Genomic DNA, 22801 nt, shown 5'->3' on the forward strand with positions numbered 1-22801 from the left:
CATATTAAACTTAAAACTACTAATTTACCAGAATAAAAGGATGACTTATAAAGCTGTTTTATTCCTGTAAAGTTGTGTGAATCAGGATGAAACTAAAGACAAAATCACTGTTACGTTATTGTTATGTTATTAAGGCTGCAGAACAGGGTGCAAAGGTTGTGTCTGTGTGACAGCGTCAGGGGTCACGGGGTCAAAGTGCGATCATGTTACTCACTGAGACTGTCTAAAACAAAGCCTGAATGGAGACTAAACTGGGCCCCATTTTAAAGGATTAATATTGAAGATATATATTCACAGAGACTAAACAGCCTGCATTAGAAAAGTACGCAGTTAAGACAACCAACGTGCTAATAAAACCTATTTAGTTTGTATGATTGTTGAAAAAGAAAAGAAAAAACTCAGAGGAAGTACTCTGAACGGCACCATTTTAAAAGCGTTATGTTATTATAGGATATTATATGATTCTGTTTTTAACAAAAACACGAAAGAATAACGTGGCAGTAAATGGAAAGTGGAAGATGTACTTAGTTACTTTCCACCAGCCAGGCCGCTGTTTCAGAAAACAAACAACAACTAAGAGAAAGGAGCAGCGTCATTGTTCTTTCACTCGTTCTTTGTGAGACCATTTCCTTTGCAAAGTTGAACTGATAAAGAAAATCTCCATTAGTGAAAAGTACAACTTCCCATGAAGGAAACAAGGAGGAATATCAGCTGGCGGGACACCAGATGGAGACTCCTTTTAGTAAAGGTCTCCTCGTTTCCACAGTGACTGAAGACACAAAAAGAGGCCCTGCACGGCACAGCTGGTCTTTAGCAACCAAGAGAGTGAGAGAGGGGGGGGGGGAACAGTGAATGAGTGTTCAGATGTACACACATGGACAGAGGGTGAGGGGGAGAGCTGGTTTTGGGAGGTGGGAGGAGAACAGGAGTTGGAGAAAGTGCACACACTCTGCAGGAGGAGCAGTTGCAGTCACACAGAGACGCTGCTGATCTGCTGAAGAGTCAGATTACCTCCATAACACCCAGAGCTGCTCTCTCAGGCTGATTAGATGAAGAGCCCAACACACTTTCAGTAAAACGAATGAGAAGAGGGGGGGAGGGTGAAAACAAGAAGTTTGGTTCTCCTTGCAAAGTGGAAACAGTGACGCTCACTCCCTGCAGAGGTAAGAGCCTGTTTTTCACTTTTCAGATGTTTGGTTAAGAGTCAGACTTTGTTTTGCGATCCACGTATGTGCTTTAAAATGTAGAGAAGTCTGTTTCAGTGTCTGCAGCATGTTCTTTATGAAACTTAAGTGTGGGAGGGCAGCACAAAGAGAGCTGAGGTCAGACATTCTTCAGACTTGAACTCTGACAGTTATCTGAGATATTCACAATCAGCTGGAGAGGCTTCCTACAAAACAAAACAAGTGTGTACACCCAACAAATAAACACATGTGTGCATACATGAAGTAAAAGAAGCAATACCACATTGTAAAAGTCCTGCAGTCCATCATCATTTATCAATATGTAGCGGAGTAAAACGTATAATATTTGCCTCTGTATTGTAGTGGAGTATCATAAAATGAAAATATTTAAGTAAAGTAACTTGAATAGTTTTTTACGTACATTAAATGTACTTAGTTACTTTCCACCACTGGTTTGCATGTAAAGCTATAATAATGGACTTTTGATGAAATAAATGATTTCTAGTATCATGTATGAGTGTTTCTGCACGACAGTCAGGAAATGTGCTTCTTCCTGTCAGAGCTGCAGACTGTTGTTTCATATCGAAATCAAAACACCGTGACAGACAACGCAAACCACAAACAATAACAAAGACGAAAAACCTCTTCAATGTGAGGAAGCACATACCAACACAAAGATAACAAGACGGACTGTAAGATCTCAAATAATACTCGGGTGTATTTACCGTGATGCTGTTTACATGTACATGTGCATTGTATGTGTGTATTATTTGTCTGCATCTATAGATTTATGTTACTACTATACTATAGTATGGTAGTTTTTTTACAAGTCACACATTGATAAACATAACGTATAAAATATTGGTTTCAATTGACAATTGAAATAACATTACAAAAACAAACAGCTATACCTATTACGTTAAAAAAGAAAGAAAGAAACAATATCAAAAACTAATAATAATAATAATAATAGAAAAATAAGATATAATAAATAAGTGATATTATTTACTGACAGATTATTTTATTTGTGACAAATTTAAGAGACTTAAATGAATATAATAACATTACATTTAAATTAAAAACATTTTAAAAGATGGGGTTGCTTTATGAATATGAAATGTTCCTAAAAAGATCAAAAGGTGAACAATACATTGTTTTCAGCACATTCACAGTATTAATAGAATCGTATTTAATTTTAATTTGCCATTATGTCAATTTAATTACACATTTTGAACATACATTTAACATTGTAACACGGTAAACTTGTTGATTATATATAGTAAAATGTAAATTTCCTTGTATTTGTATGTGAGTTTAAACAATGTGTTAGGACGATTTAACTTTTAAATATTAAAAGAAGAAGACGAATGTATAATTATTTTTCTCATCATTTTATATTTATTAATTATTTATTTTATTTTATTAAGTTGCGTATATGTACATTTGAATGTTTTATAAATAAAACAAATAGAAATTAATAGTATATTTAGCTAGTCATGCTAAACTAGCTTAGCATCGTGAAACGTATTCCTTATTATCCAACTGTTGCCTAGCAACGCAAGTGCCGGGAGTTCTTAGGTACGGTAACCAACGTAAATTATATTTCCTGACATTTTACCTTTTTAGAAAGTCATAAAACAACTATTTAGGTTAATTAATCAAACAACTAATATTTTTAAGTAACGTATATATGGCATGTGTTGAGTGAGTTAGACCTGCGTTAACGTTATATTAATATTATGTTATATAAAGCTGGTTTAAGTTAAGCTAGCTGGTGCTATAAACACGGTTAGCTTTAGCTGAGACTAAACTTACTTTGCGTTATTTATTTATTTTCCTAGCCGTTAATTTAATTAAAAAGGATCTATGTTGATGAAGCGACATCTTGGTAAGTTAGTTTGTTATTCCACATTAAGTTAAATAAGGTAGTAACTAGCATTAATGCTCATGTAGAATAACAAAGAAGTTGGCATAGTAGCAGCTAACGGCCGCCTCAGCCCATGGCATGCTGAAGTTAAGATGCCTTTGAATTACATGTTTAACATTTTAATTGCTAATATTTTATGATTCTGTTGATATCCATATTAATAGTAGATGTGCATACACGTAGCAAAACAGAGCTACATCGAATCAATATAAACTTTGGACTGTAAATAATGAAGATAACGTTAGTTTTTCTCAAACTAGTGAAATGAACACATTTTGTTGGCAGACCGTAGGTCTGAGATTAGGCACTGTGTAGGTTGTATGCCAATGTTTTTGTTTATTTTTTTTGCATTGAATCAGCCTTAAAAGGCATAAAATAAGGTAATTTATGCTTCTTTTATATGTTATGCACTTAAAAGTTTCCATGTTTACTTCTTCTGTAGTTACTACTCTCTGCCTTTGTAGGGCAGTATAGTTTAACTCCCAAATGTTTCCTTTAGGGAGCCTTTTTCTATCATTGACTAAACTGACTAATTTACATAGTTTATGGATTTTTTCATATTATATTCAATGCATAACAATAACAGAGCAGAACAACTGATACAGTTTACAATTAACCCAAATAGTAAACTAATTGCAGGAAGTTTGTGTAAAATAAGCAATTTGGTGAATTCTGAGCATTATTTCCTGTGAGTATTGCATCAGAGATGAGTTTACTTTTAATACTCTGCCTGTATATATATATATATATATATATATATATATATATATATATATATATATATAATTATAATTATGTATATATTTATAATTATGCCTTCTTTTTTGACATTGTTCTATTAGCTCTTGGGTTGTTTTAACTACGTACTTGTCTAATACAGGACAAGGCTGTTAAGCAGAGAGGGAAGGCTCTGTAAATATATATATCATCATTATCATTAATCCAATTAGTCGCTGTGTGTATCAGTGCACTAGTCTCTGTGTCTGTATCTCCGGCTCTCACCTCACCCACACACAGCTGCTCCAGGGATGATGACAGGCCTCCATCTTGAAATGCCAGGCCTGAAATAGTCAGCCTTGTTTATAATTAAACTAAACATACAGGACGGAGCCTCCTGTGTGTGTGGATACACGTGTAACCAGGCTGAAACGGGGAATAACACAAACATATTCCACTATTATTCTGAATAGGACAATTGAATTGACCTGTATCGAATTTGATACAGATTGAGACATGTGGAATATGCTGATAGTATTCAGGTTCTACGAGCATTCTTTGAACATGTATACAGTGCATTCAGAATATGCGTCTCAGTTGGGTTTTTTCCACAGTTTACGACGCGCGGCCTTTTGCCTGTTTATAGTCATCTCTGTGTGTTGGACACAAGTGAGCCGATAGTTTGCAAGGCTGGAATAGAAATGCATGACCAAAAGAAAAAGGAGGAGAAACACACCCACTTTAAACATGATCAAAGACTCTTTGGATGGCTGCATGTAAACGGGAATAATAATTATAGTAGCTTAGTAGGAATATTGTCTTTTTCGGAATAAGGGCAAAAAACTGAATATGTTGTGCATGTAAACGGTCAATGTGGACACATGGTGTATCCACACACACCTACGCATACAGGAAGGTAATCAGTGAACTGATGTATAATAAGTGAGTATACACAGAGCACATAGACTAGTTAGGGATAAAGGGCATACATGCTCACCAGGCTTGAGGGGTAATTGCAGGGTGGAGGTATAAAATTGCAGTAGTTGAGGGTGGAGCTGAAGATGAAAATAACTTCCTCATTTCTACATTCAGAAAGCGACACATACGATTGTTCACTGTATCTTCTTGTTACTTTCAGGTGTAGCTCTGTGAGTTTTTTTCCGTATCTCCCCGTGGGACCTGCATCTGAGAGTCAGCATGGAGGTGAACGAGGAAGTGATGCATATTCTTCAGAAAGTGTGGACCAAACTGCAGAATCTCCCACAAGCCACTCCTCTGGAGCTGGGAGCCTTCTCTGTGCTCATCCTGTTTGTTGGTGAGTTTTTATCAGCTGGGATTCAATGACCCCTTTCACAGAACAGTCAGATGATCCATGGTTCATATAAGAGTATAGCTACATGCAGCTTTCAAGGAATACTTCACTTACAAAATGATCATTTGTGAAGAAAACCTTTCCTCTCATGCCTCTAGTGAACATGCGACTGGATAAATGAGACTTTATTATTCTGCACGAGTTGTGTAAGAGTTTGTAAACGGATGTTTTCAGATTTACTTTCATTTTTAATTTGAGGAGATGTTTTCAGCTCCATTTACTTCAGGTCATCAAGACTTTCTCAGTTTTTCTCTGTTCCCCGTGGAGGCATGAGAGAAAAACTACGTTTTCTTCAAGGTAACAGGGAGAGAAATTGATATACAAATGGTCTTTTTAAGGTGGAGCATTCCTTTAAACTAACCCTCCGTCTCTGCTTTCAGCCACGTTTCTCTTCTTGGTCGTGCTGTCCTGCGTCCACTGCTGCTGCTGTGGGAAGCCAAAATACACAACCTCCAGAGTGCAGCCCGTCTGAAGACGAAGCATAAACAACCTCCATCCTTTCTTCCATCCTTCATGTCATCATCAAATGAGATTCATCAAGAGAAGGACAGGGACAACATTTGATGATTTGTCCAGCATTGGGATAAAGACTGGCAGAGCTGGAATCCATATCAGGACAATGAAATGCTGTGTGGCAGTCGTTTGCAACAACAGAAGCCTCACTGTGGAGCAGGCGATGAGAAGCTCCAGTAAGAAAGCTGATGTGTGTTTGTCACAGTGACTCCGTTATTGCAAATGAACTGGTTTAGAATTCTGTTGATTTTAAAGGGAATGTGAAAAACAGAATGGAAAATGTTCAACTTGTGAATCGTGTGCTTGTAGTTCCAGCAGAAAGTTGCTGGTGTAAACAAACAGAGCGCCCCCTGTTGGCCCACTGAAGATTATTAAATTGGAAATATGAGCTTTTCATTGTATTCTCTTTATATTGTAACAGAAGTGTTTTTTTGTCTGTTTTTACGATGCAATATTGCATTTTTGGATGTAACTGAAATGTCATAAATGTTCTATATATATATAAAAACAGATGTAATACTGACTTGTTTATTTTGTTCTCTTTTCGTTTGAATAGACAGGTCAACATCAGACATTTACTCGCCTTATACATTTTTCTTTTTAAATATGAAAAACTAAAATAATAGTTTTAAATAAAAAAGATGGATTTTAAAATACTACACCTCAACCACATTCTCACCTCCTTATGTCAATCACTTCTTTCCATATTTACCCTTTAATATATATGTATATACCTACACATAGTTTTAAACTCACCCCCACCAACACTGCACTGTTGTGTGCAACCCTTATCACCAAGTCTCTCATTTGACCGCGCCGTCAATGCTTTGAGTAAACATTAACCAGGGAAGCTGCTTTTACGTTGCCACACAGCGACTGAAAGAGTCACCTGGAAGCAGAATTGGAGCCAGAGGAGTTTAACATAGAAGCCTCTCTGTGCACTAACTTACAGTATTTATATTTGGTCTGTGTTAACCTCAGTCGCTGAAACCTTCTGCTGTCGCAGTTTATTATCTGACTCTGTTCAGAGTCACCGGGCCGTGACGGGATCATTGAGCGGGACATGGCCGTGGAGAGGTGAGTGTCTGCACAGGAATGTGTCGGGGACAATAGTGTTATAACATCAGCAGATTTATATGTTTTATAGCTGTTTCACACACTTTACTATCAGAGTGTAATGTGGGATTTATAAAGCATTAGTGGTTGGTATTTATTCTTGAGTCTTTTCATAATATATTCTTTGTTATATTATATTGTTACTACAGATTGCTTCTCTTTATATACAGGACCCCTTATGTCTTACTACACACTGCCATCTGTTACACTGTGATGTACAGAGGGCCAATGCTCTGCCAAGCTGTTCAAAGTATGTTGTACTTCTCGCTAGACGCAGGCTACTACCCGCAGAGCATTAGCTTGAGCTACATAAAGAAATATGAAGTACTTGAAGTTCGTTGCCAGCTTCCTCCTCTACGCGTCTTTCCTCAGAGACGTCTCCTCTTCTTCTTTGTCAGAGTTCCTCCAGTTCTGTTTGCTCGTCCGCCATCTTTTTTTCTTTCGTCTCCCAGCTCTGATTGTCGTTGGCGAGGTCGTCCTCCATCTGTTTGGTTTTCCTCTCCATCAGTTGTATTTCAGTCTCCCAGCTGTGGTGTTTCTCAGCCTGGTTCTTGAAAAACTTCTCGTCCATTTCCTTCTTCTCGTCCTCCACCTGCTCGACTTTCATCTCCCAGCTTTTGTGTGTCTGAGCCAGGTCCTCGGAGAACTTGTCCTCCAGGTCCTCGGAGAACTTGTCCTCCAGGTCCTTGGAGAACGTGTCCTCCAGGTCCTCGGAGAACTTGTCCTCCAGGTCCTCGGAGAACTTGTCCTCCAGGTCCTCGGAGAACTTGTCCTCCAGTACTTTCCTCTCGTCCTCCATCTGTTTGGATTTTATCTCCATCAGTTCTACCTTTGTCTCCCAGCTGTGGTGTTTCTCAGCCAGGTCTTTGGAGAACTTCTCCTCCATTTCTGTCTTCTCTTCGTCCACCCGTTTGACTTTCGTCTCCCAGCTCTGTTTTTCGTCCTTTGAGAACTTCTGCGCCAGGTCTTTCTTCTCGTCCTCCATCTTTGTTACTTGTGTCTCCCAGACCTGTTCTTCCTCAGCCAGCTCCATGCTGAACTTCTCCACCAGGTTGTTGTATTTATCCTGCGAAGCCTTCTCGCTCTGGATGAATTTAGCTTCTGTGCTCAACAGCTCTGAGACTTGTGCATCTTATACCAGTTGATTTAATGATTCAGGGTCAATTTGAGGAATCCAGCAATTAATTTGTCAAAATTTGCGACTTTACAAGCAAAACAAACGTCTTTGCTTTAAATACTCTGCAGATTCACAGTGTGAATATTTATCTTATTCTATTTTCTCAATACACTCCAGAGTAACACATCTCTTTGCTAGCCGAAATGTCTTTTTAGTTAATAGTCTATTGTAAATGATGAATTAAATAGTGTGTGTTCCTGCTTAACGTAAGAAGAACATCGTCTATTGGATATCAGGCTGACGTCTGATATGATTTTAAACTTAAACATATTTAATATGATGAAGAAAACCCCTATTTAAAAATACACTGTAATATACCAAGCTACCACAACTAAAATATAAATGTGAAAAGTAGTTGCAGTTAAAAGAAAATGGATTTCTTTGCACCTCTCCATCACGTTTTCTGTTGTTATATTAATCTGTGTTGTTTTAACAACATCATCAGTTTAATGTCCAGACTCCCTCCCCGTGCAGCGTGACAGAGCAGCAGACACCCACAGCGTCACCGGAGGACTGGGCGGGATGGATCCTGCACCGGCTGCAGCAGGAGCCGTGGGCGCTGGGCGGTGCTGCGGTCATAGGAGTGTTTGTTCTGGGGACTGTGAGTCTGGCCGCCTTCGCTCTGCTGTATGGATGCTGCTGCGGCCCGAAGAAAGAGAAGAAGAAGAAGGATGGGGTGATCTAGAGCGGTGCTTCCCAACCTTCTCCCTTAAGTGACCCCTTTATCTACCAGACTGATGAGTCCTGACTAAGTGAATAATAATAATGACATGCAGAACAACTGAGCAAGTCACCAAATAATGTGCTCAATAACTGCAGGAAGTTTATATAAAACAAACCATCTGTAAAACTTTTGATTGAGTTTTGATGATCTCCTGTGAATATTGCACCTGACATGAGTTCTTTTTAACAATCAAACGGAGTAAGTTCAGAGACAAAGTGATTTCTCTTGGTGTGTCGGGACCTTTGTCCTGTTTATATCTTAAATAATAATCCAAAGTTTAGAATTAAAAATTCCATTTAGTTTCAATCTTGAGATATAGGCCAACTGTAAATATTGTTTTTAAGTTTACCTACACCCCCAACATTTTAAATACTCATAACCAATCTCACTCAAAAATGTGTACACAATCAGGGAATATAATAAAGATACTTTACTGAATACACTTCATAAAAAGCTTGTGAAAACAGATTTCAACATGGCGGCCGGGTCACAATTCTTTTCTCATGCAGATTACCATCGAATTGAATTTTGTATATTAATTACATGAATATAAATGAAATAATGAAACAGAAAGCTTAGCTATTTACTGAATTTTATTGAATGTTTCAAACGCTTTAGAAACGACTGTACTGTGTATAACTAAACAACCAATACAGCACAGGACTGTGTATACAATATAGTTTACTGAAGTTCAAATTGTAATTAGGTTATAGCCTAAAGTAACAGATGTTACTGCTGTTTACAAAGCAGTAACATCAGTAGTGGAGGTTTCAGTGCATTTCTACAGGTTATCAATGCTGAACTCACAGCAAACATATTCATACAGTACACACTCAATACATAATATAATATAATATATACATAGTATATAAATATATAAATACACAACTTACCTTATTTGTCTACTTACTGTATTACACATACATATGTATATATATGTATATATGTATATATGTATATATATGTATATATGTATATGTATATATATATATATATATATATATATATATATATATATATATGTATATATATATATATATATATATATATATACATACATACACATGCATATATATATACACATATATATATATATATATATATATATACATGCATACACATACATACATATATACACATACATACATATATACACATACATACATATACATATACATATATATATCCATCCTATCCAACCTCCATAGGGAGGCGCCCAGGTGGCTCCTTACTAGATGAACCACCTCAACTGGCTCCTTTCAACGTAAAGGAGCAGCGGCTCTACTCCGAGTCTCTCACGGGTGGCTGAGCTTCTCACCCTATCTCTAAGGGAGACGCCACCCGTCTGAGAAAACCCATTTCAGCCGCTTGTACCCGTGATCTCGTTCTTTCGGTCATGACCCAGCCTTCATGACCATAGGTGAGGGTAGGAACGAAGATCGACCGGTATATTGAGAGCTTTGCCTTCTGGCTCAGCCTTCTCCAGATCCACAAAACACATGTAGACCGGATGGGCGTACTCCCAGGCCCCCTCCAGGATCCTTGCGAGAGTGAAGAGTTGGTCCGTTGTTCCACGACCAGGACGGAATCCGCATTGTTCCTCTTCAATCAGAGGTTCGACTACCGGCCGAACCCTCCTTTCCAGTACCTTGGAGTAGACTTTACCAGGGAGGCTGAGAAGTGTGATACCCCTGTAGTTGGCACACACTCTCTGGTCCCCCTTTTTAAATAGGGGAACCACCACCCCGGTCTGCCAACCCCTAGGCACTGTCCCAGACTTCCACGCAATGTTGACGAGGCGTGTCAACCAAGACAGCCCCTCAACACCCAAAGCCTTCAGCATTTCTGGACGGATCTCATCAACCCCTGCGGCTTTGCCACTGTGGAGTTGTTTGACTACCTCAGTGACTTCCAACAGGGAAATTGACGATGATCCCCCATCAGCTTCCAGCTCTGCCTCAACCATAGAGGGCGTGTTAGTCGGATTCAGGAGTTCCTCAAAGTGCTCCTTCCACCGGCCGACCGAAAGTACTTCTCCATAGCTTCTTCGAACTTCTCCCACACCCGCTGTTTTGCCTCTGACACGGCAGAAGCTGCCGCCCTTCTAGTCGTTCGATACCCTGCAACTGTTTCCGGAGTCCTCCCGGATAACATAACCCGGAAGGACTCCTTCTTCAGTCGGACGGCTTCCCTGACCACCGGGGTCCACCACGGTGTTCGAGGGTTACCGCCCCTTGAGGCACCTAAGACCTTGAAACCACAGCTCATCACCGCAGTTTCAGCAATAGAGGTTTTGAACATCGCCCACTCAGGTTCAATGCCCCCAACCTCCACAGGGATGTCTGAAAATCTCCGCCGGAGGTGTGAGTTAAAGATCCCCAGGACAGGGGCTTCCTCCAGACGTTCCCAGTTCACCCGCACCACCCGTTTGGGTTTACCCGGTCTGTCCAGAGTCTTCCCCCACCCCTTGTTCCAACTCACCACCAGATGGTGATCAGTCGACAGCTCCGCCCCTCTCTTCACCCGAGTGTCCAAAACATGCGGCCTCAGATCAGATGATACGATTATGAAATCGATCATTGACCTTTGGCCTAGGGTGCTCTGGTACCACGTGCACTTATGAGCATCCTTATGTTCGAACATGGTGTTTGTTATGGCCATTCCATGGCTAGCACAGAAGTCCAACAACAAACGACCGTTCGGGTTTAGATCAGGGAGGCCCTTCCTCCCAATCACGCCTCTCCAGGTGTCTCCATCGTTTCCCATGTGTGTGTTGAAGTCTCCCAGCAAGACTACGGAGTCCCCTACTGGAGCCCCCTGCAGGGCTCCATTCAGGGTCTCCAAGAAGGCCGAATACTCAGAACTGCGGTTTGGGGCATAGGCACAAACAACAGTCAGAGTTTTCCCCCCCATAACCCGAAGGCGTAGGGAGGCGACCCTCTCGTCCACCGGGATAAACTCCAACGTAGCGGCGCTCAGCCGGGGACTAGTGAGTATCCCCACCCCGGCCCGACGCCTCACACCTTGGGCAACTCCGGAGAAGAATAGAGTCCAACCCCTATCCAGGAGTACGGTTCCAGAGCCAAGACTGTGCGTGGAGGTAAGCCCCACCAGATCCAACTGGTAGCGATCCACCTCCCGCACTAGTTCCGGCTCCTTCCCCCACAGAGAGGTGACGTTCCACGTCCCCAGAGCCAGCCTCTGCTGCCCGGGTCTGGTCCGTCGAGGTCCCTGACCATCACTGCCACCCATGTGACAGCGCACCCGACCCCAGCGGTTTTTCCCATGAGTGGTGGGCCCACAGGATGGATGGATGGGAGGCACCACGTAGCTTCTTCGCTACACTACATTAAGTATACATATATTAACTAACACTACATTAAGTATATATGCTCCAGTGGGAAGGATGAACATGAAGGAGTCTGGGTTGAAAGCTCTGTTGACTTCTCTCTTCTTGGAGAGGCCATGAGTAGTTCTTGTTCTCTCCCTGTCTCCGTCTTCTCTCTCTGTATCGCTAACTCCTCTTTCCGTCTGTCACGCGCCTCTCATCTGTATTATTCATTATTATTATTGATTGGCTGAGTAGCGTCACGTGGGATGGCTTAACTCGCATGTAATTGGTCTGTGAGTTTCATGGACATGCATATAATTCTGATCACAAGTATAAGAATATAACATCATACATAGTAATGCGTATGGTACTTTAATCAAGGTATAAAAGTACACAAATATACATACATAGTAAAGTGTACGTCACATGGATCAAGATATAAAAGTACAGCAACATACATGGTGATGTGTTCAGTACATAAATCAAAGTATAAAAGTGCAGTGTGCATCTAAGACTGAGCAAGTGACACTAAGATGATAAATTCATGTTTCCACAATAGCGTTAACCCCTTTCCACACAAAAAGGAGCACGAGACGTGAATGCCACTATTTCAGCCACTGATTCACACAATAAAGCTGCTGATGAAACGCAGGAGGAGTTGCCAACAGGGAGGGACATTGAAAGTGAAAGTAACAAGTCGGACTGACAGACGCCATTTTCTCGTCGACAGAGCCGCAGCAGCAGAACAGGGTGAGTGTTAACAGCAGCTCTGCTGGGGTTTTACACATTCATTCTTTAGTGTGTCCTGCTGTGTGTCTCTAACAAGCAGAGTCCTGGAGTCCAATGTGATGAAATGTTTGTGAGCATCATCGCTACATGTCACACAGCAGCACAGTCCAGATGGAGAGCAGCCTCACAACCCGTCACCCTCCGGATCAATGCTTGTTCTTTCTCCAACCAGTCAACACTAAACTTCTTCTTCTTGCTTTTTACCTTCTAAAAGTTCAAATTAACTTTGTGTCCGTTTCGGGGCGGAACTCCCGGAAGTAGTTTCAAAATAAAAGCCGATATGATGAGACAGTTCTGAGTGAGTTGAGCTTTATTTAATATTTATAGTACCTAACATTTCTTCACATTATCTATGTAAATACGTGTTTCAGTTATTACACAAGATAATACATTTATTAGTTCATTATATCACAATATAAACAACACAAGCACAAACTACTTTATCATTTAGTAGAAATACATTTATTTTCAGTTATTTCTCCGTTTACTTTGATCACGGATACAATTCAATCCAGAGAGTCGGAGAGTCTGTCTGTCAGCAAGGAACACTTTTTACATTTACACTTTTATTTCTGCTCATTTCCGTTCAGTCACGTGAGGCTGATGATTCCTGAGCTTCTGCTTTGATAGGAGTTATATATTCTCTACTTTACCTGAAGCATTTAGCCTCATCAATCATCTCCAGCGTTCAAAAGACACCACCATCATCATCTGGTTATTAAATAATGGATCCACAATCAGAATATCAATAAGTACTTTTACTGAAGTACTGCACTTGAGTAAATGTCCTTTATACTTGTACTGCACTACATCTCAGAGGGAAACATTGTTCTGCTCTCAGTTCTTCCTGTCAGTTAAACATGTATCTCCAGATGATGTTTGTGATGAACTGAAGGATGAAGTTTCCTTTAGGAGAAGATTCTTCTGCTTCAGATAAATAATACTTTATACTGTGTGTGTGTGTGTGTGTGTGTGTGTGTGTGTGTGTGTGTGTGTACAGTAACTCTCAGACTGGAGAAGATGAATGATTTAACAGATGAGGAGGAGGACGGCTCAGTGTCTGCAGTCCCCAGCTGTCTGTCTCTGAAGAGTGACAGGTCTATGAGACCACCTCATACTCTTCAGTAATGAACCTGGACCCTCAGACACAAAGTAAGAGTCTGTTTCTTCTGTAAACTGACCTGAAGAGGATTCAGTTTTTATGTTCTCTTATAATCTACTGTTGTATGATAACATAAGCCCAGTAGAGTACAGTAAAGAAACACAGTAGACAACTGGGACTAAACTGTTATCATGTTGGAGACATAGGTTGTACCAATCAGTGAACATCAGCCAGCACTATTGTGATGTGTTATAAAGAACGTGTTCATCTCCACAGAAAGAAGAGCAAAACTCCTGTTTCTGTGGAGGAGCAGCGGTCCAGCTGTGCTTTGTGTCAGGACGTCCTGAAGGATCCAGTCTCTACCAGCTGTGCACACAGTAAGACTGTACATCTGTCTGCTGCTGTCTTCATGTCTGAAAACAGGATTCTTCCTGCTTCATTTGTTTGTGCAGCACATTATGATCTGTTATATATATTTATTAATCTCACATGTGTCTTCTCTTTCAGCAGATAGAGGTCTGCAGGAGGTTTTAGATGAACATAGGATCAGTCTGAAGAGGAGATGTGAACGTGTGACTGAAGGAAGTGAAGAAACAGTGAGTAAAACCCTCCTCAACAGGATCTACACTGAGCTCTACATCACAGAGGGACTGAGTGAAGAGGTTAATACTCAACATGAGGTGAAGCAGCTTGAGACAGCTTCCAAGAAAAAGACCCTCCGTGACGCTCCAATCAAGTGCCACGACATCTTTAAAGCCTCACCTGACCAACAGGTACACATCAGAGTCGCTCTGACGGTCGGCGTCGCTGGCGTTGGAAAAACCTTCTCCGTGCAGAAGTTCACTCTGGACTGGGCAGAGGGTTTGGAAAACCAAGATGTCAGTCTGCTGATTCTGCTTTCCTTCAGGGAGCTGAACTTGATCAAAGCTGAGCAGTACAGTCTTCTCAGGCTGCTCCATGTTTTCCATCCAACCTTACAGAAGGTCACAGCAGAGACGCTCGCTGTCTGTAGCGTTTTGTTCATCTTTGACGGCCTGGATGAAAGCAGACCTTCACTGGATTTCCACAACAATGAGGTTGTGTCTGATGTCACACAGCAGTCATCAGTCAACGTGCTGTTGACAAACCTCATCAGCGGGAATCTGCTTCCCTCGGCTCTCGTCTGGATAACTTCCCGACCTGCAGCAACCAATCAGATCCCTCCTGCACGTGTGGACAGGGTAACAGAAGTACGAGGCTTCACTGACGTCCAGAAGGAGGAGTACTTCAGGAGGAGATTCAGTGATGAAGAACGGTCCGGCAGAATCATCTCTCACATCAAGACATCCAGGAGCCTCCACATCATGTGTCTGATCCCCTGTCTTCTGCTGGATCACTGCTACAGTTCTGGACCACATGTTGACTACAGACCAGAGAGGAGAGCTGCCCCAGACCCTCACTGACATGTACTCACACTTCCTGCTGGTTCAGACCAAGAGGAAGAAGCAGAAGTATGATGAGGGACATGAGACGAGTCCACGGGAGCTGACGAAGGCTGACGGGAAACTTCTTCTGAAGCTGGGGAGGCTGGCGTTTGAACATCTGGAGAAAGGAAACATCATGTTCTACCAAGAAGACCTGGAGCAGTGTGGTCTTGATGCCACGGAGGCCTTGGTGTACTCAGGAGTTTGTACAGAGATCTTCAAAAGAGAGAGTGTGATCTTCCAGAAAACAGTCTACTGCTTTGTTCATCTGAGCATTCAGGAGTTTCTGGCTGCAGTCTACCTGTTCCACTGTTACAGCAACAGGAACACAGAGGTACTGGAGGACTTCCTGGGGAGTGACTGGAAGAAGAACTCATCCCTGGATGTCTTCCTGTCTAAAGCCATGAAGAAATCCCTCACAAGTAAGAATGGCCACCTGGACCTGTTTGTCCGCTTTCTCCACGGCCTCTCTCTGGAGTCCAACCAGAGACTCTTAGGAGGCCTGCTGGGTCAGACACACAACAGTCTACAAATGATCCGGAGAGCCATCAACACCCTGAAGGAGATGAGGAGTAAAGATACCTCTGCTGACAGAATCATCAACACCCTGAAAGAGATGAGGAGTAAAGATACCTCTGCTGACAGAAGCATCAACATCTTCCACTGTCTGACAGAGATGAAGGACCACTCAGTACATCAGGAGATCCAAGAGTTCCTGCAGTCAGAGAACAGATCACAGAAGGAACTCTCTGAGATCCAGTGCTCAGCTCTGGCTCACATGCTGCAGATGTCAGAGGAGGTTCTGGATGAGTTGGTCCTGGAGAAGTACAAGACATCACAGGGAGGGACGACGGAGACTGATTCCAGCTGTGAGGAACTGCAGAAAGGCTGTGTAAGTCCAGATGTGATTAACTTTATAAATCAGAGTAGATTAGAAGTTTAGTTCTTCAAATATACACGAGAAAATTCATTTTATTGAATAAATATATCCACTTTTTACTTCATTATTTAGTTTCAGATGTTCTTGAGCTGTTTCAAACGCTGTGAGAGCAAAACAAGTGTTTTCAGCTTCTATCTGTGAAGTTCATGAACACATTTCTATTTATTTGTAATAATTGTGACACTTGACAGTTTCTTCCTCTCATTACATTCCTTTGGGGGATGGAGGCGACATGCAGACCTTGTCAAACTAAAGACTTTAGAGGTGCTCGAGGTTTCATCACATTTTACAGTTCTGAGTGAATGCAGAGAAGTTGTTGTTACATTCTAGCAGTTTCTTCATCATTACATCAGACACACAGGTAATACCTGAGTCTTTATATTAACATTTATTTCTGTACATCTCTGATACTTTCAATGATTTGTTTCCTTTCTGTTGCGTTTGTCAACAGTCAGTGACAGCAGAAGGTAGCTAGCAGAGACAGACCTAGGATCAGATCACACTGACACACTGTGGACATTATGGAAGCCTCAATGTAACTGCAGCACTACTCTCTCCCTTCATCTGCAACATTAAACACATATTACAAGTCTGCAGGTGATAAGTGATGAGAGTTATTGTTTCATGTCAAACACAGTGAGATCAGATGAACCACTGATGTCACAGCGGCTTGTCCTGCCTCGTGTTCTGAAGATGCCAGAGCAGAGACAGGGGAGTTCAGACGCAGTTACAACACACAAAGAATTCCTTACGCCGTTTATAATCCAACAACACTAAAGAACATCTAAATATAACTGGGAAACTGCAGATGTGTGTAAGAATCACTTTAGATTACCTGCTCATGAATCCATCGTGCTCTTTGCTGCCGTCCTCGCCCCGGATTCCATTTGTAACTTCTCCCCCTTTCATGTAGGCCTCAATCTTTCTAATAGAGGTTCAGTATCCTGTGGGCATCTCCCGAGTATCCTGGGGGGGGACAATGCATATATTAAACTCAATAAAGATATTAAAATGTCTAACAGCAAATGTTTTGTCATCAAATGCATGAAATAAATGAATGTTTCCTCTTTCATAATAACACATTTTGTAATATATGTGTCCTGACAGACTTTATGGATGTAACATCTCAGACACTGATTGTGAAGTCGTGGCCTCAGCTCTGAAGTCCAACCCCTCCCACCTGAGAGAGCTGCACCTGAATATAACACCACTGAAGGATTCAGCAGTGAAGCCGCTGTCTGCTGGACTGCAGAGTCCAAACTGTAGACTGGAGACGCTGAGGTCAGTTCACTGACTGTAGCTCGTGTAGTAAATATAATTGGCACAATTTGCAGAAGGTGAAGACGTTGTAATTATTATTATTGTCTTCTTTATTTCTCAAATGTCTGAATATTGTGGAGAATGACGTAAAGTAGAGAAAGTAAATGTTTGACGGGACAGTTGTTGAGCTTCCACAGACTCACATTGTGCTCCATGAGTCAGTGAAGAAGATGTCAGTACTGAGGTGTGTGAGAGATATGAAGGAGGTTGTTAAACATCTGATGACAGAGAGAAACAGGCTGCAGAGACTTTGAGCTTTGATTACCAACACATTTGTATCATTGCTGACAGTGACCTCTAAACTTCTTCAGCTCTGAACAGATTATTAAACCTTAATAATAATAATAATAATAATAATAAGCTTTATTTGTAGAGCACCTTTCATACAAGAACTACAGCCCAAAGTGCTTCACAGCAGAAACATCAAACTTAGTAGAAGATGAGACAGAGCATTTACAGCACAATAATCACAGTGTTGATGTAAATGAGTGTGAAGTCAATTAAAATAATATAAATAACAGAATTAAAATAGTATAAATAACACTGGAGATCATGCCTAGTATCTGTATCTGTGCCGTACTTAACGACCTCCTGAAACCACGTTCATCACCATTCTTGTAGATGTTTGAAAGGATCAGAGCCACATGTTGAAAGCATGAGATCCACAATGGGCCCCTGTGGCCCTTCAGCTGGTTTACTCCCTTTGCTACACATTCTTCAGAGTCTTCCCGTTTCATAAACAAACCCCACTTTGTTAAGTTTGATGAAATCTATCGGTTAAAGACAGTTTTTCTCCAACAATATTCTTTAATCTTTCACTTTTCCACTAATTGTGTAAAGAACATGAAACACATTTATCAGAGGAGCTTCCTCTTGTTCCCGTGGTAACACCGTCTGTCTGATCTCAGGCTTTTCAAAAATACACACCTTTACACATTCAATGTTCCACCTTGAACTAACTCAAGCAGCAACATTGTTTTCTAAAGTTACATCATGTTTTCTTTATTCAGATTGAGGGGCTACAGTCTGTCAGAGATCAGCTGGGCTTCTCTGTTCTCAGCTCTGAAGTCCAACCCCCCCCATCTGAGAGAGCTGGAGCTGTGGGACACCGAGCTGCAGGATTCATCAGTGAAGCTGCTGTGTGACCTTCTGGAGAGTCCAGACTGCAGACTGGAGGCTCTCAGGTCAGTTCACTGACTCTCTGGTACTACTGTAGATCCAACATGTTTAATAATTATTGAACATAATTTATGTTCATAAATAATTTACATCATAAAGTCGTAACTTTCCTTTTGTTCATATTTTGACTTTTCTTGCACTAAATTGAGTGTGCAGTCACAGAAGACGAGTGTTTGTTAAAGCAGCTGTAGCAAATGTCCACTGTTAGTTATTAAAGTACATTTATGTTCACGTGTGGTAAACGCTCACATCTGTATACAGAAGGTCATCTGAACTAATATTAGTGTACACTGATGAAGTTTACTTTCTCAAGCACAAAGAATTCTTTGTTTCCTTCATTTCAATGTGTTTCCACAGATAATAAAGTAGAAGCTGATGTTATGATGAGCACAATAACAGAATGACAGCGTCACTCCAATTCATGGATTAGGACGTAGTAATGTTGAGCCACACATTTAAACCTGAACACATCTGATTGGATTATAAATGGATTTGTATCCACATCATGTTTTCTTTATTCAGATTGGGGGGCTGCAGTCTGTCAGAGATCAGCTGTGCTTCTCTGGTCTCAGCTCTGAAGTCCAACCCCTCCCATCTGAGAGAGCTGAACCTGAGGGACACCAAGCTGCAGGATTCATCAGAGAAGCTGCTGCGTGACCTTCTGGAGAGTCCAGACTGCAGACTGGAGACTCTCAGGTCAGTCAGGGTCCGACTCAGTCTCTGCTGGTTCAGCAGTATTGTACTAACAGGGGGGTTAATGTGTTACTCACGTTGGGGAATCCCCCAGTTCTACCTTCCACTTGTAGCCTAGCTTAGCAGAACTAATCAGTGATTTCACTCATTGCCTGCAGGTTCTCCTGTTCTTTCATCTGGTGTTTCTTTTCTTTCATTCTTCCACTAACAATAAAACACAAGCTGACAATGCAAAGCCAAGCAACATGTTACAAGTTGTAACTTTGGAACTTGTGATTTCACAGAAGAGTGAGACAGGTAGTGTGTTTGGTTCTTGGATCCAGACTAAAGACGAGTTACTTCCTGTAATGCAGGCTCAGAGCTGTCTGCAGTCAGTTGTAGTGTTTGCACAGAAGATATGATGCCATGTAAAGCGTTCCATCAGTCGGCTCGTGTCAGGACTCTGAAGCGGGCTGACTCTAACAACAAACTGTTATTTAAACCTGAGACGTAACTTTTGGGATTGTGTTCCTACAGGATCGATGGCGAGTTGATCACAGCTGAGAAACACACAACATGTGAGTATTGCAGCATATCCTCCATTCATCCAGATATTACATGAACATCTGATCTTAAAATGAGATGCCCTCATCGTACACAAACTACTTTCAATTGTGTTTCTGTTTGATATATAAAATATATATTCTATTTCTAAAATATTCCAGAATGTTGTCTGCTAATGTTTCTCAGCTTCATTCAAGTTTTCATTGAGTTCTTTCTCTTGTTGTCCTTCAGAGGACTCCATCAAACTGGATGTGTGAACAAACCTGCCCGAGGAAGACAGCAAGGTGAAAGAGGAGCAGCTGCACAGTGTGAAGTATATTTATGGAGCTTCACCACAGAATCAAATGTAGTTATTGGTAATTGTTTGCCTGGGACCGACCTGCAGGCTCAGCTTGTATTAGCTCAGATCAACTGGTCCTCCTGCTGGAGAGACGAGTGGAAGATGGAGCAGTTCATATCTAAAGATATATATATATATAATTAACTTGGGTTACTTAAATATATTTCTTAAAGCTTAAAGTGCATCAACCTGTTCACCTTTCATAAGTTCTCTTGCTGGAGTTCTGATATACACTTGTACTTGTTTAAACTTCATCAGACTTCTTGTTTTTGATATTCATCGTCTCATCTTAAACATTATTCTTCATTTCTACATTAAACTGCGTATTAGTGGAAGTACTTTGTGATTTGAAGAGAACATTTAGTTCTCAGAGGAGACGACTCCTGATGATGTCATCAAGAGAAAAGGAATATTTGTATCTTTTATCCTTTAGTTTGTAAGTTTTATGCTTTATGAGAACATTGTGTTAAGATGTTCCTTTGTTATGGTTTGTAACTTCATAATGTGCTTTCCTTGTGTTTTTATATGCATTGTCAAGTAGGTTGAGAATCAGCAGGCCTTTTTCATCTCTCAACCTTTCCATTCCAAACAGGAGGATAAAGTATGTAACCAAAGGCCATGATACAGAGACTCACTTTATCACCAGGGATCGTTTTATAACTAATGATATGCGCAGATGTGTAAATGACTTGATGCATGCAAAGCTCTGTGTAAACTACATAATGATTTAGAATGTACGTCAATAAGACACTAGAATAGCAGGCGCCCTTAAACAAGAGGCATGTTAATGTGTGTACGAATAATAACTAAAAGGTTCTGATGAAGGTTTTCTCTCGCCAACAGATTAAACATATTCCTGTGGTCACTTCCTGACTACTAACTAAACCTAGTCCATACCAAGTGCACAGATCATAGAGCAGAGCTGTCAGACGAGCGTGACCGGTAGTAGCCGCTGAACTCACAAAGCTTTTCAGTTCGGCGGGATTATTGGTGCAAGCGGGATCGACGGTTGTATACAGGCAGTAGACATTAGGCTAAGTCTCCTCGCCACCAACTTAAATAGTCGCTAGACTCCATTTGAGGTAAAACTTGATAGTTAGGATTCGGCCCCGTTAGAAGGAGAGTTGGTCGAGACTCGCCCCTGGGAGATCAGGGCGCGACCTGCTCAGATCTAACATTGTAGATGTGTTTGTCTCAGTAGTTTCCCACACGTCCCAGCCGGGCACAGCAAGTGTTATCAGGAGGTGTTTCAAGTCTCTCTCTCTCAGTGGGGGGCAGAGGACCAGGGCTCAGTCGCAGGTTATTGGGGTCGTATACTTTATGGCACCCAACCATCTGGGGGTACAGGGCCTGTTGATCTGTACCAGGGGTCTCCAACTCTTCTTCATCTGAGAGATACTTTGAAGGAATGAAAGAGGCCAAGAGCGACTTGCATCACATCGCTTACATTTACTCACAGAGCACTCACAGGTGAATTAAAGTACTTTGTGTACACGTGTGAAATTAAAATACCCAAAGCTCATCAACAATCTTAACTTCACATCAAGGTCCAAGAAAACGACACTTTGTTCACATTATTCTTATTATGGCCACACAGTAAATACATCACCTTCATCAATACAAGCATCTTCTGGCACATGTACAATAAGTGCGTTCACTCTTCAGTAAGTTAGTGAGATGACTGCACTGCATGGACTCCACCACAGAGGTGTATGCTGGAGTGTGCACACTTAGGTTCCCTCTAACAGACTCATTTAAATGTTCATCACTCTTGTTATAACTTTCTAACTTCATGGTGAACTCTGTAAAGAAGAAGAACGTAAGTGTTTCTCATTATAATGACATATTACTGAAGTTGATTTATTCCAGCTCTATTTCATATTTCTTATTGTTGTTATGCATTTATTTGTATTCTTCTTCTTGTTTCTCTGTTTATGTTGAGTACATGTCTCATCATGTGTGTATTTGAAGGTTTTTTATATTAGAATTGAGGGATTAAAAACATCATTCATGTTCTCCTCATTTATTTCTACTCTTTTACAGAAGATCTGTTCATTTCTGTGCTTTTAAATGTTTAAAGTTATACATGGGATAAGCACTTTATTACCAAAGAGGAGTTCCTCCTTTAACCTGCAGGAGGCGCTGTTGCACTTCACTTTAAACACGTGTGATGAGTTTACAGCTGTCAGGAAATGTGGGACTTTTGGCCATCATGTTGTCATTGCCTATATTTAGAAACAATATATATAATTAGTTTGGTGATATAGTGTTGTATTCATTCCACACTGCTATTTCACACTTCTGGTTAAATGCTAAACTACATTTATTTGTCTTAGTACTTGTAATAAAGTGTAATCTTATGTTACGTTCC

General features: G+C 40.9%; 2 protein-coding genes across 4 annotated transcripts; both read left to right on the plus strand.

The window, feature by feature from the left end:
• Positions 1-911: 911 nt before the first annotated feature.
• smim5 (small integral membrane protein 5) lies at positions 912-6236 on the plus strand. Of its 3 annotated transcripts, XM_029456942.1 has the most exons (4): positions 1199-1406; positions 1745-1876; positions 4967-5143; positions 5581-6236. In XM_029456942.1, exons 3-4 carry the CDS (start codon positions 5026-5028, stop codon positions 5670-5672), a joined length of 210 nt encoding a protein of 69 aa, XP_029312802.1. In that variant the 5' UTR covers positions 1199-1406; positions 1745-1876; positions 4967-5025; the 3' UTR covers positions 5673-6236. The 3 variants fall into 3 exon arrangements, with proteins under 3 accessions (XP_029312801.1, XP_029312802.1, XP_029312803.1); XM_029456941.1 differs by lacking the exons at positions 1199-1406; positions 1745-1876 and adding an exon at positions 912-1163; XM_029456943.1 differs by lacking the exons at positions 1199-1406; positions 1745-1876 and adding an exon at positions 2952-3072.
• A 7719-nt stretch (positions 6237-13955) lies between these two features.
• On the plus strand, positions 13956-20765 carry LOC115024908 (NLR family CARD domain-containing protein 3-like; the record flags this gene model as incomplete). The annotated part of the gene is given in 9 exon segments (XM_029456775.1): positions 13956-14002; positions 14229-14329; positions 14463-15307; positions 15309-16255; positions 16257-16307; positions 17463-17636; positions 18686-18859; positions 19377-20104; positions 20322-20765. Coding segments are annotated over 8 exon segments (2628 nt in total), but the record flags the coding sequence as incomplete, so codon positions are not given.
• Positions 20766-22801: the final 2036 nt, after the last annotated feature.

The sequence above is a fragment of the Cottoperca gobio genome, chromosome 19, assembly GCF_900634415.1.
Source record: "Cottoperca gobio chromosome 19, fCotGob3.1, whole genome shotgun sequence".
In the NCBI taxonomy this organism is placed as follows: domain Eukaryota; kingdom Metazoa; phylum Chordata; class Actinopteri; order Perciformes; family Bovichtidae; genus Cottoperca; species Cottoperca gobio.

Bases quoted from the DNA above. Each gene is read 5' to 3' on its own strand.
- smim5 (XM_029456941.1), top strand. From the start codon at position 5,026: ATGGAGGTGAACGAGGAAGTGATGCATATTCTTCAGAAAGTGTGGACC. The intron at 5,144-5,580 runs GTGAGTTTTTAT...CTCTGCTTTCAG, and splicing joins TGTGCTCATCCTGTTTGTTG to CCACGTTTCTCTTCTTGGTC.